Raw genomic sequence first — 15,948 nt, forward strand, 5'->3', positions numbered from 1 at the left:
CGGCCCTGGAGGGGCGGAGGGCTGCAGGACAAAGAGGCACCGCTCATTTGAATTCAGTGAGTAGCAATGGGTCTTTTTTCTTCTACTTTTAAATTCCAGAGAGCATTAAACCCTGCGAGGCAACTTGAGGCGAGTCCTCCTCTGTCCGTCTTCTCCCTCATTATATCCCATAACCTTCACTTGGACACTGCCGGACTCACTGCATGTCACGTCTGGAGCTCCGAAGCCCTGAAGCCCTTTTCATTTCAGGCCAACTCTGGACGCTGCCCCGGAGAGAGACCAGGAGAAGGAACCCGACGGGTCAGAGCGACGTCGAATCCGAGTCACGTGTTTCCGTGGAATCGCCGGAAACCTCTGCTTACAAAAAACTGAACCGTCACCGCCGGGCTCTCACCTTCATCTGCCGGTTGAAAAGCTTCAGCTGCCGCTCTGCGTCGGCCTTCTGGTCCTCCAGCTTTTTGGCAAGATCTGTGGGGATAGAATAGAGGCGGTTGAGGGACGACTCGGCGCGCGGGGTTTCGTCTGGTGGCAGAAACAAACGGCGACATACGGAGCACTCGTGTTCCTCCCACGTCTTCGTGCAAATGTTCAGACACAGGAAGTGGGACACATACTCTCCATGTCGAGGACCGCCTGATTGGTGTGGAGGTTGACGGCCCTCTGCTGCTCCACCTGGTCCTCCAGTTCGAAGATGGTCTCCTTCATCTCCTTCACCTGCTTGTCGGCCTGGATCCCGGCCTCGGCCAGGGAGTTGACGCGGCCGCTCAGCTCCTGCTCCCGCAGCTCCGCCCGCTCCTGGATCTGCTGGCATTTGGCTTCCACCTGTGGGTGCACACGTGCGCGGTTCTTGTGAGTTTTAATACGCTAATGGGGCAGAAGAACAGCTAATGAAATGGAAGCACTTCGGTTACTGCCGGCTGATGAAAGGGTGATTTATTTTCCAGAAATGGCGGCAGTGCAGCGTTTCCAACTTGACGCTGCATTTATATAAATTCCTTGGACAACAGAAGCTGACTACAGGTCAGGAAGTTGATATGAGGACAGCGTGGGCGTCCCAGTGGGGTGGAGGAAGAGAGCAACAAGATAGGAAACCCGGGATGTGACATGGCTGAAGTCGGGCCCCCGCTTTCCCCGGATAAAGAGTCTTTTTGACTGTTTTGCGAGATAAATCAACATTTTCGAAGTATAGTGGAACCTTGACTTGACTTACGAGTGCATCGACTTTCAAGTTTTCACAGATACGAGCCATTGCTTATTGAATTTCTTGCTTTGTGATTCAAGTGAAGATCTGAGTTAAGAGCAGCGGGATAGGCGTACGACTGCCGCTGTCCGTAAAGCGGCAGACACGGCCCAGAGAAGACCATGAAACAACATGAGCGAGGCGTGCGTGTTCGCAACTTGTTCATGAAGAGATGGAGAAGTTGTTGGTGAGACGCTGTGACCCAGAGCATCTGCGAGAGGGCAGGAGATATTCAAGGGGATTCGGTGCAGCAGACATCGGGAATGTCAATGGACCAGGTGTCGGAGGAGTAATTCAAAGCTGGTCAGGGACGGTTTGATCTTTTTAAAAAGCTTAGACATAAAGTATAGCAAAACATGCAGGTTACATTTAGCAACACATTGTATTATCAAAGTGTGGAGCCGTTAAGTGATAGAGCACCAAATAAACTCCCAGCACCTTCTCCCCCGCCGCCATCATCTTCTTCCCATCCTCAAGGTAAAAACCAGGTTACTTCTTCATCATTATTATCATACGTTACTTGTTATTTCTTCTTCTGCCTTTATTTTCGTCTTGTTCCTTCAGAGGTCCCTCCAGCAAATCAGCCTCCTGTATCTAACCCCATTCTTTGTCCTCTTCTTTCACACTAACTAAATGCCCTCTTTCACTCGATCCATAAATCTTCTCTCCGGTCCTCCTCTTCTACAGAATATATTGATTATCCTCTGAACATGACCAAACCATCTTGGTCTGACGTGATCTCCAAAACATCTAGCATGTGCCGTTCCTCTGGTGGACTCATTCACTCAAGGCTTTTCATTCATTTCAATGAGGAAATGTAATTAAGTGAAGGTATGACTGTATTAACTTTGGGGCTGGTTCATTTTCAAGTGCTATCCTGACTCAGTCGATGGCAACAACAGGAGGGTGACAATGCGAGCGCAGAAATAAGTAAGCACAAGATCTCCATCGCGTCAGGCGATAACCGTCCGGCCGCGGTGTGAACAGATGAGTCTATTAATAGTCTATTAACAGATGAGTATATTAATAGACACCCGAGCGGGAAAACCGTCCGGCCGAAGCCACGCGGCTTGGATTGATGGGGATGTTTGCGAGCTGAGTTTATAGAGCGGCCTCCCTGTCTCACCCGCGTGGCAGCCGACAGCAGCGGCGTGACTCAGAGTCACGGGCAGGTGGACCGCCCGACTGCCGGCCGTCATCACGTCACCTGACGAAAAAGCGACGGAGGTCACTTTGGTGTAACAGCCGTCTAGCCGACCTTGAAGTCTCTCTGCGGTCGGTGGTGGCAACGGGGGAGAATCGGGGCGACCGTGAAGCAACATGTGAAAACAATTCGGGAGAACATGAGTTCATGGGCCGTGGCGGAGAGGGAGTGAGCCGAGCACCGGCCGGAGGCCGGGTTTGACAACCCATATGATCCGCCGCAAGGATTGGTGTGGGAGGTTAGCTTTCAGAGCGTGGGCACGGCTCGGCTCCGCCCGCTGATCTGCGCACCCCGTGCACTCAACAGATGTTGGTCACGCCAAGATAGAAATTCTACGTAAATATTTGGTTCCAGACAATTTGTCTCTGTAAAACCACAAGAGCAGGTACACGTTCCTCGAAAAGCGGGATGTGAGTAACTCCGGGGGCGGCGGTTGCTCTTTGGGGGAAATCCCTGAAAACCCGTGGCAGCTGATGAGCTCAGGACCAATGTTCCCAGAGCTGTGAGTCACTTGTGGTTCAAGCCCAGCTCGAATCACCACGAGCACGTGGAGCCTGAACCCTTGGTATACACGGGATGGCCTTCAAAACCTTTCACTGAAACCTGTTACGATGTTACTGTTCCGACATAAGGGAAGATTCACTGTGAGCCCGAGGCGTCGTGAACGTACCTTGGACACGGCGGCCTGAAGATGTTCCGTCTCGGCTCGAGCCTTCAGCAGATCCTGCCCGAGCTCGGTCAGCTCCACCTCCAGCCGGTCTCTCTCGCCGTGGGCGGTCTTCAGCAGGTTCTGCAGCTCAGTGCTGTCGCTAGCGCTCTGCATGGCCTTCAGCTCGCCCACCTTCTGCCGTTCTATGTCCACCTGCGCTTTGAGCCTGCTGTTTTCCAGTCTGAGGGCGTCCGCCGTCGCCCGCTGCTCCTCAGCGGTCCGCGTCGCCTGACCTCCGGCTTCTCGCTCCGTGTCCAGTAGAGCCTGCAACCTGTCCATCTCTTCTTTGAAGTCGTGCACCTGGCGCTGGGCCTCTTGGTGCTCCTCCTCCAGGGCTCTCAGGCTGCCGGTCAGCTGCTGCTGGATGTCCACCAGCTTCTCCCGTTCAAAGCGCGAGCTCTCCACCAGCTCGGCGTACCTCTGCTCCATCTCGAGCAGCCGCGGCCCCTGGCTCCCCAGCTCCTCCTCCCTCTTGGCCTGAGCCTGCGCCTGTTCCTGCATTCGGCCGGCGAGGGCTTCGTTCTTCTGGGCGAGCAGCTCGAGACGCTCCCTCTGCTGCTGAAGCGAGGTCTGCAGGAGGCGCTTCTCCTCAGCCAGGCGCTCGTTCTCGGCCGTCAGCTCCTGCACCACCTGCTGCTGGTCGGCCAGCTCCTGCAGGGTCGCCTGCAGCTCCTCCGACGTGCTGTGGTGGCTCTCCTCCATCTTGTGGATCTGCTCCGTTAGCCTTTGCACGGACGCGTCCTGGGCCCCCGCGCCGGTCGCGGCCCCTTCCGCGGTGGCCTCGCCGCTGTTTAAGGATTCGGAACACGAGGGGATCTTCTCAAACTCCGAGGAGTCGGGTGACTGCGAGTCCTTGGTGAGATCGGAGCTGGAGGACACAGATGTCTTGAGGGGGCTGGCAGCGGAGGGGAGACTGTCCTGCTGCTGCCCCGAGGAGTTGGACTCCGAGGGCAGGCCGTTCTGCAGAAGCTGAGACGGGCAGCTGGTGTTCGTACTGGAAAGAGGAGAGGTCTCTAAACATATTAATTTCTCCTTCAGGGCCTGGTTCTCCTCCCTGAGGGCCGCCAGCTCTCTCTGAAACTTTCCATTTTTCTCCCTCAGCTCGCCGACCAGCACGAGGGCCTCGGCCACCTGTCCATCTCCCTGCTCCGCTGGAGGTTCTCGGCCCGGGAAAGACGTCGGCGAGGGCGAAGACGACGCGGCGGACGCCTTTTCCTTGCAGTGCTGTAGCTCCGCCCTCAGATTGCTGATCTCCAGGTCTTTAGCCTTAGCCTCCGCCTGGAGCTCTTTCACCTGGCCCTCTAGGACGCCCCGTTCCTGGCTCTCTGTTTCCCCGCGAGCCTTGGCCGTGGCACGCGTTTGCTTCGTCAGGGTGGAGAGGCTAGAGGTGCTGGCGCTGGAAACCATCCTCTTGGTGGCGGAGGTCCTCGGCTGGTACCGCAAGCTGCCAGCAGAGGGGGTCTCTTTCGGGGCCGGGATGCCGGACTTCTTGGCAGCTTGAGCACCTGCACACCAGAGAGGAGGCAGAAGGTTAGCGGGCCAGAGGGATGAAGGTCAGCATGAGGTCACGGCCTTGTCTTTTATAAAACACGCACAATTTATCAAACATAATGGTCATGATGGTCACCAACTCCATGCACTTTGCCCCCGTGGTGCTGTGACACAGACAGAACCAAGTTTTAAGTTGCCGGTCACATTCCCTATTCACACAACCGCCTGGCACCATTTCTTCGTCGCCGCTCGAGGTCATTCATCATTATAGCATCATTTCATAAAGGCATCAGCGGCGTGGGCGACGGGCGACAGCCCTTTTTCCAGACCCCTCTCAAACATGGACCGCCTGACAACACTTTATTGTTTTGTTTTCAGATCATCAGCAATCGGAGGCACGGACACAAGAGGCTTGCTTGTTTCAAAGGACCACAAAGGTCCCTGTGCATGCGCGGCACAAAAGCGTCCCGGTGGACAAAGACAACGCTGTGTCTCTCACGTGCATCGCTATCAAACCCCGGACAGGCCGCCTGTGTGGCGAGAAGGACTCAGCATCGGCCAGAGGAGACGGGTCTGCGTGCTCTGCCTACATCGGAAGGGAAATCCAACACCCCTGTGGGTTGTTTAAGTAGCCTGCCATTGACTGGCACTTAGCACAGACTATCCCTTTTAGTGAATTAACTGTGGCAGGAGCTGCCAGCGTCGGGGTTCGTCTGAGCTACAAGGCACTTTTACATTCCCACAGAGTGCAGCTGTGGCTCTGGGAGACCAGGGAGGACAGTACCGTTAAAGACAAAATGGGGGAAATCTGATCAAATTGCCATGAAAGCCCTTTAAAACTGGGTTTTCCCGTTACATAGAAAAAAAAACCAAACGCGACTCATTATTACATACTTGAATTACAATTTTACAAATCACTATCAGGAGGGATGTCATATATTTCACAAAACAATTGGAGTAGCATATGGCATTCCGTTTTTAAAGTTCTCCTCTCCTACAACCATGTTTCTCGGTTGCACGCATTCTCATCCTCACATCTGTGACTCACCCAGATGTGTTATTTCTGAGGGGAAGGAGAATGTGATGGGAGCAGACATCTCGTGTGCATGATGTGTTTGTGGTGTGAGAGAATCGTATTGTGGATGCAATTTGGGACTTGCAGGTTTGTTCACTCTGGGAATTTCCCTTTTGGCTGCTCTCCAGCCATGTCTTAAAACATCTTGACTGGTTGACGTGAAATTATTTGGGGGAGAAAAACAACGAAACAATATAGCATATTTTGTACGATGTGCACCAGGAATGACACCTTACTGTACTTTCATTATTCATTCATTCATTCATTATCCATACTGTTTATCTTGCATTTGGGCCGCAGTCGATCCCCGCTGTCCGACCCGTCGCCAATCCATCACTGAGCCACGTACAGAGACAACCGTTCACCCTCTCATTCACACATCATATAGAAACATCCAACCACGGACTCCTGTCATACATGATATATAGACATACAAACATGTTATACCAAGACCTGCAACAATTCACTCATTCACATCATATAGACAGACTACATTCATCCAAAAGTCACACATCTGGACATTTTAGGGTCAAGATCAAAACAATTACTGTGAAAACGTGAACACGGAGGGAGATTATAAAGCTTCCCCGACCTCATGAATGTGTGAGGATGGCGTGCACGGATTTGGAGAGATGGGTAAGGCCTGCTCCTGCTCCACAGTATAGACTTTCAGAGGTCATAAAAAATTTGCCTCTGCGGTAGTAACTAGCACCGTTAAATATCACTAAGAACACATACGCTGATAAACATGAACACCTGAGTCACACACACACACACACACACACACGGACACACGGGTTGTACTTCTCAAACACATGTCACTCTTAAAAATTTCAGCAGTGCTCTCGGCTCCGCCTCAGAGGTGATTAGTCTGATGATTGACAGAATGGGGGCGGCTTTCACGCTGATGGCCTGGCGGAAGATTTGAACGCAAAACCTCCACGGCGCGTGGTGCGGCCGAGTGCCGCTCGCGGAATGGGCTGTCCCTCCGGCTCCCGCGGAGGGGACAATAGATCGGAGTGTGAAGAGTTTCTCGGGGTATGCCAGGAATGAGATCGCGGGATAGTCCTCCGCTCAATGTTCGAATTCTGTTTTTCGCTGCGAGTGAATAGAACCCAGATGGAGCACATGAACTCAGTCCTCCTCGGATCGCCCACCACTTTAGCCATGACATCACCTGCGTCTTGATGTGCCCAGGCGACGCTGTGACACTGGCCTGGATGCCAAAGCCGGGGGTTTCAGGCCCGACAAAGCGGGACGTCCAACCAAGACTCACAGAGCAGGATTGGCGTCGGACGTACCAATCTGCCGCGCTGTCATGGAGGATTCGCCGCTATATGTCTTCAATTTAAAACCACTGACATTTTCCGTCCGTTTCTCCTAATCCTCCCGTCGGGACGCATTTCCATCAAGCAAGCGGGGCTGCAAAAGAAAATCGAGTTTTGTAACAACGCCACTCGGTCACTTGCAGCCGCACATGATGACCCCTTTTTAAATTAAACAAAAAAAAAAAACTTTGTAAATGAGACAAGAGAATGTTGGCAGCTTCTTTCCGAGCTCAAAGTATCCACTTGACACGCAGCTGAGAGAGGCACTTGGCCTTGGAGAGCCGTCCCGGACACCTGACTGAAGACTCCCCGGGGATCTGCGGAGCATTAATGTGTTGCAGAGCCCCGCTGTAAATTACCAAGACTGCTTAGCTATTTTTACCCAACACGTTAAATAAGAAAAGGAAAAGAAATTCCCCTCTTTACTCCTCCAGACAGGCGGCAGGCATCCACGTTCACTGTGCTGCACAGAATGTTGCATGGGTAAAAATAATGAATTAACAAAAATAATGATAATAGTTGTGGTTCTTCATAGTCACAAGGCCCCCGGTTGGATTCCCACAGGGGGCTTTTCTGTGTGGAGTCTCCATGTTCTCCTGTGTGGGGTCCAAAAATATGACAGAGGTCCTTTGGAGAACCCTTTATTATCAAGATCTATGAATAAGGTTGAATGTTGTGTCTATAAGACGTATGAATGAGAGAGTGAATGATTGTATGTCTCTATACCAGCGGTCAGGAACCTATGGCTCGCGAGTCATGTATGGCTCTTCCGGCAACGGCATATGGCTCCCAGACAATTATGGGTTGAAAAAAAAAATCAGTTTGGAACCGAATTTAAAATACTTTTGATATTTCTTCATCATACTGTGTCATTTTAAAGTAAACCAAAATTAGTTTTGAAGATAAATTTCACGGGTCACCCGTCGGTCGGGTCGGGAACCAAGAGCTTCCGAGCATGTCTGGGACATTGTAAAGGTGAAGAAATCAATTTTATCAGATCGCCAACTAGTTTATCCGCTTCAACCCTTGTAATGGAAAAGATGGCGAAAAGAAAATGTGGACAAAGGAATTTGCATTTGGATCTGCGGTATGTCTAATATGCAATGATAAAGTTGCATCGATGAAACGGTCAAATATAAAACGGCACGTCGAACAAATCCATGCAGCACCAGAGGTCGCGCTAAAAGTAAGAAATATTTAATTTATCATACGCTAAAATACAATATGGCTCTCGATGAAATATATTTAGAAATATTTGGCTTTTTTGGCTCTCCCAGTCAAAAAGGTTCCTGACCCCTGCTCTATACTGTATGTGGCCTTGTGACTGGTCCAGGGTGAAGCATACCTCTGGCCCAATGACAGCTGGGATAGACTCCAGCTCCCCCGTGACCCGCAGTGCAGGACAAGCGGCGTGGATAATGAATGGATAGTGAAAGAGTAAAGGGAGGTTGACGAGCAGCCCAATGGGTTCTTTATCTCTCCTGCACAATGTCTGCTCTTGCTATTGTTCCTTTGTGGCAGGAAAATAAAAAATAACCCCCTTTTTTTTTTTTTATATACGGTGACCATCCCAAGATAGCGTGGGTTATCATGAGGACGAATTAGTGTAGTCACATTAGTGACTCAGATGAGGTAAACCCTTGAGAGGCCCGGGCCCAAATAGATTCCACCACAGGTACGGAAAAGCAAATCCTTCACAAGGAGGCGGAGGGAGAGTGAGCTCCTTCTCAACGCCGGCTCGGGCCCGGGACTGTTTTACTGCCAGCTCCCAGAAGCACTAAATCTGTGACAGCCAAGGGACGGGGCGGTTAAACGGCCCGCCGAGGAGCTTTTCCTCCTGCAGCAGGGAATAAATCCTCACTGAAAAGAAGACTCACTCTTACTGAGAGCAAGTGCAGATTAAGTGCAGCACCCGTTTTATTCATTTATTCATACAATAAGTGTTTTACTTTCTCACCTCCCAGACACACACAGCTCAATGTGACCTATTGATAAAAGGCTCTCTTGGATGATTGATTGTGAAACTGCATGGATTAGACAATACAGTAGAACCCCGTCTCACAAATTTTAATTTGTTCTTTGACTGTCTGTGGAGGTTCTCAGTCATCCAGGTCATGGTGAATTCTTGTTGAAATCTTCTTGTCATGGCCAGTTATATTTGGAAACTTCCCACAGGTCATTAGAACTGAAGAAGCCTCTTGGATGAGGGGCGAAATGTCTTCAAGTGAAGAAATTTAAGTGCAGTTACCACGACCAGAAGATTTCGACAAGAATTGTTCTTTGACTGATTGCAAACCCAAAAGTTCAAGCCCAGGGAAACTTACTGTATGCTTCTGAAAAGCTTTTTACGGGTACATATGTGGCACATATACAGAAAGGAATTAAAAACAATCTTAAATTATTACTGTGTTTCTGGTGTTCTTTCTCTTCTTTGTGTCATTTGAAGTGGTCCGATAGCTGCCGCGACAGCAAGAAAACCAGCCAGAGAAAATTGTCTTGTTCTTGTGGAATCTTGCAAAAACGTGACATCGTATTGTCATTTAAAATGGTTTTGACTTAGCCGTGTCGTAGTGCAGGGTGAGATCTGTAACAGGAACACTGCTCTCGCAATCGGCTGTTATTTCCTTCTTCAGATCGATTGTAATTCTTAACGTCTTCTTCTTAGCTATCACAAGCACTTTAAAATTTTTTAGGAGCCATAATGAGGACTAGCAATGAAGGATCTAAACAACATGGCGTACCACCAACGCCTGCTGCTACACTACAACGCCACATTGCGTAAAGCTGGTGAGTTTATTTGTTAGTGTGTGTGTGTCCGTGCGGCGAGGCTTGTTTGCAGCTCAATTCTAAATTTGATCAAAAATAAATTTGACCGGTCTGCGATTCGTAAGGCGAGGTCCTACTGTATGCGGTACCATATGAAACGATTGTGTTGTTTCCATTAACGCGCCTGAGTGACTTTGACAGTCTGACGTCCAACTAATCCAAAGGCATTCTGTGATTTTATGGGATGTCAGCTTCGCTGATGGCAGCACTGCCCCGCGCTGGCTCTTCTCTTTCTAATAAGCTTTCAAACCGCAGCAGGAGCAGTGTGGCTGGCTGCCGGCCAACGCCATTCCTGACGATCGCCGGCCGAGAGGTGATGGGGTGCGCGGCGCGTTGGGTTCACGGCGCGGCGAGGGTCAGGGGCGAGGAGTCAGCGAGGATTCATGGCCGCAGGTGGTCATACGACCTGGGGTTGGTACCTGGAATGACGCACTGGAACCGTAACCGTCCACGGAAAAAAAGCTCTGAGTAGAATTCCAACACTCGCCACTCCTTTGTCTTCCCCCCTTCTTTTTCCAGGAAACATGTAGTTTTTCTGTCAGGTGGAAGTTGTGGAGAGAGGAAAAAAAAAAAGGCCTTCCTGTTGTCCAACAGAAAAGGGCCGTGAAATAGGTCAACAGGCGCCCATCAGCCTGACGCAGGGAGTCACAGGCATTCCTTTCCTCTTACTGGAATCAAAGATAGACAGAATGGAGGCTGCATGACGGCCACGCTGGCTGAGCACACGTCGTCCGGAGTGGCGAGCCGACCCCCCCCCCCCCCCCCGGAGACCACCAAGGCTCCATGGCGCTCACAATCGAATAACTTGTCGGAGGGAAAAACAAATCCGAGGACACGAGGTGTAATATTTCGAATTGAAATAAAAGGTACAATAGCAGCGATATCAGAAGATAACGCAGGGGGGGGTTATGGTCGCATTCCTCCTCGTGCAAACACACGGCAGCACGCAGTGCTACCAGGAACCAAAAAGGTTTTTTTTCGCCGGGCCTCGTCGTTTCGCTCCATCGGAGAGGGAAAATAAACACCGAGTGGCACAAGAACAAAGTTCGGCTTGTGGCGCGTTAAGGAGAAAGTCAAAGATAAGTCAGAGGCCGGGATCATTCGATGCTGATTACAGCAACATCAATGTAATTCTATCAAGAGACACTGCGGGGAAAGGACCGCATACTTAAATGACTAAATGACTAAAATGAAATTATTTTCTGAGCTGCTAGAGAACCGCCTGGAGAGCACTCGAAGCCTCATTTGTGAGCGTCCGGGCCGTCTCAGCAGGTGGCTGCTGAGGAGTCGTGTCTTCTATCAGCAGTTTCTGCTGTTAAAAAAAAGAAAGCACTCATTCGAGATGTCTTTCTCTCTCTCTCTTTTCATTGCTTAAAAGCAGAGAGCTCTGCATCTCCGCTGCGGTACCAAGTAAAGTGCAGCATGACAGCTGGCAGCCCACAGAGGACCATTTGGCCCCGACTGCTCGGCTCCTTTAATCACTTTGATTGAATCATTTTATCTGGCCTCCATGCAGAGGCCCAGAACGCTGCTTATGGAGGCTCGTAGCCTACGGACATATCCAATGGCACAGACCCGGGAGTGCGGGGGGGGATGGGGGGAGGCTGTCAGCTGAGACACTATGAGTTCACACACTGTTCAACCCAGGTCCTGGAGAATAGGATGTCGGGTCAAAGGTTGCTATGATTCACCACCTGCGGGTCTGCCGTTCCCTGGAATCCCCCAAGGATCCAGAAGACGGATCTGCTAAATCCAGCTCTGTTTCATCCCTATCAAACGGAGCGGGGTGGCTTGGATCGGCCGTATAAATGTTACAAGGCTTGGAATTTGTGATTCACTTTCCTGGATTGACCGCAAAAACGACACCGAAAACTTTTTTTTTTCTTCTGGGAATCGGTCTGCAAATAGCAGATGGAACATCAGCTCCTAATCATCCCGCTCTAATCAGCTCTTGCTTCGTTTAAGAAATCCTAAATGAAAACAAATGAACGCGAGACGCAGCTTACAGTCACCGAAAGAAAGTATCTGGGAATCGTTTTCGAGACGAACAAGTGGAAGGCATTTTTCCGTAGGTTTTACGTAGCACCAAGCACACCTCGCTTAGAAGGGGCTTCATTTTGTCTAATTGCGGCACATCTTCACCGCGCAGCTGACCCTGAACCCATGAACCTAGCACACTTCTGCACACTTCCTTTCAAACTACTGGCTGCAGTGAGTGGGCTTCACGGGCCGCAGCTAACTGACCCATTCCAGCTGGGTATCACTGTTTTGACTCCGTTGACCTTGAAAACGACAACTTGTGGGACACGATGAGTGACGCTCCTGTGCAAGCGCCTTCATACGACCTGCGCGGCATGAGCTCCCGGTGCCGTCGCTTCACGAGACGCTGCTAATGAACTCCGCCGTGTGGAAACATGCTGACAGCCAGTGTTCCCGCTTCGCGTCGATGTGACGTTTCTATAGGCTGTTCTGCAGCTGAAATCACCCTGGAGGTAAAAAGGGGACTGTCTCGGGCACCCTGTCATTTGTTTCAGTCCAAACTCAGGTTTTTGTTTTTTTTTGAAAGGTCTCATTTCCAAACAGGGTTTGCTGGACAGGCGGGAAATCATTTATGCAAAGGCTTCAATGAGCCGGTTACAAAAGCAGGACATTTAAACAGCAAACACACACACACACACCCCTCCCTCAGTAAATACTATGTGCCATTTAATTGCCAGTGTGTTTACTGTACTATCCTCTGAGTGTCATGGAAAGTATGACTGATGTGTGACTTCCTGAGCGGCCCTCCTATCAGTCAGTACAATCCCGCTTTCTCGCCACGAGTATCTGGTCCACGTCATTTTTGCTCGGACACATTGGTGAGACGGTAACGTGATCCGGGTCCTTCCGCAGCCCTCGGTCTTAATTCTCACTACGATGTCGAGATGAATCAGTACTTGACCAGACACCGCAGGCAGATAAGACAAACCCAACCCCCTTTTTAAGAGATTTCAACGACACGGCTCGACTCCTCACGTCATTTGAATGGAATGAAAAAGAAAGTTATCCTTTGTGTCAGTGAAAGAGCCAGACATGTTACTGAGGGGACTAAATACCAGCCAAGCCAAACAGGGCCCGGGCGAAGCCTCAGGAGGAGACGGCGCCTTTCCGCACAGCACGTCGACGAAATGGCTTCGGAAGCCGAAACAGCGGCCATGGTATAACTGACACTGTGAGCCTCTGGACAGGAGCAGGAGGTGGTCTCCGCTTACACACTGGAACCTTGACTTATGAGTACATCAGTCAGCGATACGAGCCATCAGTGACTGGACTTTTTTTGCTTTATGATCCGAGCCGAGGTCTGAGTTAGGAGCGAGCCGGAGGAACGTTCAACGCTGAGAGAAAATCATGGAAAAACGTGAGCGAGGTGCGCGTGTTGTCGACTGGTCCGTGAAGAGATGGAGAAGTTGTTGGTGAGATACCGTGACTGAGAGAGCATCATCTGTGAGAAGGCAGGAGACATTCACGGGGATTTGGTGCAGCGGAAGGCGGGAACGTGAACGGACGAGGGATCAGAAGAGTCATTCAAAGCTGGTCGGGGACAGTTAGATCATGTTAAAAAGAGGAGCGGCATTCACTCCGTCACTAAATAAAGTTTAGACATAAAGTGAAGCAAAGAGGGCGGTCACATTAAGAAACACATTGTCGCAGTAAGTGTGTAGCCAGTAAGTAAATTGAGTTTTTCTCATTTAAAAATGTATAATAAAACCAGCGGGCTGGAACAGATTTATAGCATTGCAATTTATTTCGATGGGGAAATTTAATTTGACGTACAGGCGAAATGAGCTATGAGCTTGGTCACTGAACCAATTCAACTCATTCCACAAGGTATGACTATATATTCTATTCAGACCTTCAGGTTTTAAAGATCTTTACATAAATAGTGTTACCCCCCCACCCCACCGCACACACACACACACCAGGCCATCGGGAGCAACCTGAGGGTAGGTGTCTTGCCAAAGGGCATGCAGACAGGAGGGTACAGGAATTGAACTGCCAAACGTCCCATCAGAAGGATGCCCACTCTACCCCAAGGTGTGTCACTGGAGGGAAAATTAGACTGGCAAAACTCTCTCAAGCTGTTAAACAACAAGGAAGGGGCGAAGACTACAATCTACTGGCCTTTATACAACTTTATACAAGCCAGCCCTGTACCAACTACTGAACCAGGGTTGACTGTATCTTCCCTCTGACCAGCACCCAGCAGCAGACTGCTGGATCCCCCCCTTGCACACGTTCATTGTGTGTGAAGTGAACATGGAAGTGAACGTTCATTTTCCTCTCCATGACCTCAATTAAGTTAAATGCCTATGAACAAGTGTCGGGGATTTAAAAGAACAGGTGGGCGGAGCAAGAGTCCTTTTTGCACTTTAGTAACTTTTTTGCAGTTCCTCGGCCTTTTCAGGAACTCGTATGTTTCTTGGTGCATTCGGACCGGCGATCGTGGATCCTCAGTTCCTAGAACCATGTAAGCTCCTGCTCCGAGGGTCTTCTATCGTTCCATAGACATTCGTGTGACGTCTGTGCTTGGTGGAACTCTTGCGACAATAACACACAGAATCAACGCGGAACGGATCGATGAAGAGTTCTGAGCTATCCTGGCCTAACGGCTAACGGGGTTCTTTACAGGGCGAGAGAGGAAATACAAACACTTCAACCCGTCCGATCAATAGATAGACCTGTACTTTCAGGCCTTTCCGTCCAAAGACGCGATCTTTAGGGATTTCGTCTCAAAAATGACGCAACGCTTCTACCCTGATTGATCAAATTGAAAAAACACCGTACCAAATTCTTTTAAAAATGACGGACTTTTCAAAAATGATCTCAGCCTCTCCGAAAATTACAGTTTAGTTTGGGAACACAAGTGTCTGAAGTTTCCCATTTTTGACCGTGCGAAAGTCAATCCGTCAACAGGCCGGGTTTGCCTCACGGCGTAAAAATGTTTTCACATTCCTGCTATTCCGAGCGCAAACGGGCACGACTGGCAGCCCCCCGGCCCCGACCCGCTGTTATTGGACCGTATTTTACTGTCAGTTTATCAGCGGCTGTCAACGTGCTGACCACAGGCTCCGGTTCTTGGCCGCGCTCCCCGTGAGCTAACGCGGAGGCAGGAAGGCTGTAGCAGCAGCAGTGTAGTAGCCAGGGCGCAGTTTGGTTCTGATAATGACAGTCTTATCGAGGCAGCGGACAGCTCACTCCTTAGCCTTCCACTTCAGAGATAACAACATCGATCAAATCCCAAACCAGTTCCTCCTGTTCCCACGTTTCCTTCCCTACTTCCCGCGCCAGAGCTGTTACTCTGCTCTTCCTGACAAAGCTCAGCTGCCCGTTTCTCCATCGGGAACTCAAGCAAGTGACTATGGTGCCGCTCCTGCCCAATACGGTGATGCTTTCAAAAAATGATCGATTCTCATCTAAAAACTCATTAGAAAAATGGGAGTGTGGATTTGAAAAGGATGATTAGTCAATCAGCTTGAGATGCGGCTCCGCGCCTCATTCCATAATGGAAGCTCCAAGTGGGAGGGCGGGCGGGCGGGGGAACATGGGGTCCGGCACGGAGAAAGTAATGGATTACAAGGTGTGACGTGCCAGCAGAGGCAGCATCTCTACTTATCCCCTTTTCAGATGGCTCTTGATATCCCTTACCAAGTTATATTTATTGCCAAGTGCGCCTATTTTGCATGGCACTAATAATTAATTCAAAAAGGGTCATTTATTTTGATTCAGCAATCCTTTATTCAGCGTATTACAATAACAGCTTGCACTCTTTTGCTGTAATTCTCTGAGCGTGCAGCAGCTTGCTACTGATTCCTCCCGATTCAAGCCAACTGTGCTGTATCTACAAGCAACACATGCCACTGCGAGAGAGTGATACAGCTTAACACCCACTGCTGATAAAAAAAGAAAAAAAGCCTACACTGTACCCTTTGTGTGTGTGTGTGTGTGTGAGTGTGTGTGTGTGTGTCCATGCCCGCTGCCCTCGCAAGCCACATAGCTCTGGTCTATTTCACGTCTATTTCTGTTTGAATGGGAAAC

General features: G+C 50.1%; 1 protein-coding gene across 3 annotated transcripts in view; it reads right to left on the reverse strand.

Annotated features, from left to right (window-relative positions):
* The window catches only part of specc1 (sperm antigen with calponin homology and coiled-coil domains 1), a 58,076-nt gene that overhangs the window by 18,765 nt on the left and 23,363 nt on the right, over positions 1 to 15,948 (reverse strand). For all 3 annotated transcript variants that reach the window (XM_086160804.1, XM_086160805.1, XM_086160806.1), the window contains 3 exons: positions 3,115 to 4,658; positions 615 to 822; positions 395 to 468 (listed from right to left, as the gene is read on the reverse strand). In XM_086160804.1, coding sequence (XP_086016930.1) covers positions 395 to 468; positions 615 to 822; positions 3,115 to 4,658 — 1,826 coding nt within the window. The remainder of the gene's footprint in view (positions 1 to 394; positions 469 to 614; positions 823 to 3,114; positions 4,659 to 15,948) is intronic.

This window comes from Fistularia commersonii, chromosome 15 (assembly GCF_037954325.1).
Source record: "Fistularia commersonii isolate RoL2024-O1a breed Wild chromosome 15, RoL_Fcom_v1.0, whole genome shotgun sequence".
In the NCBI taxonomy this organism is placed as follows: Eukaryota; Metazoa; Chordata; class Actinopteri; order Syngnathiformes; family Fistulariidae; genus Fistularia; species Fistularia commersonii.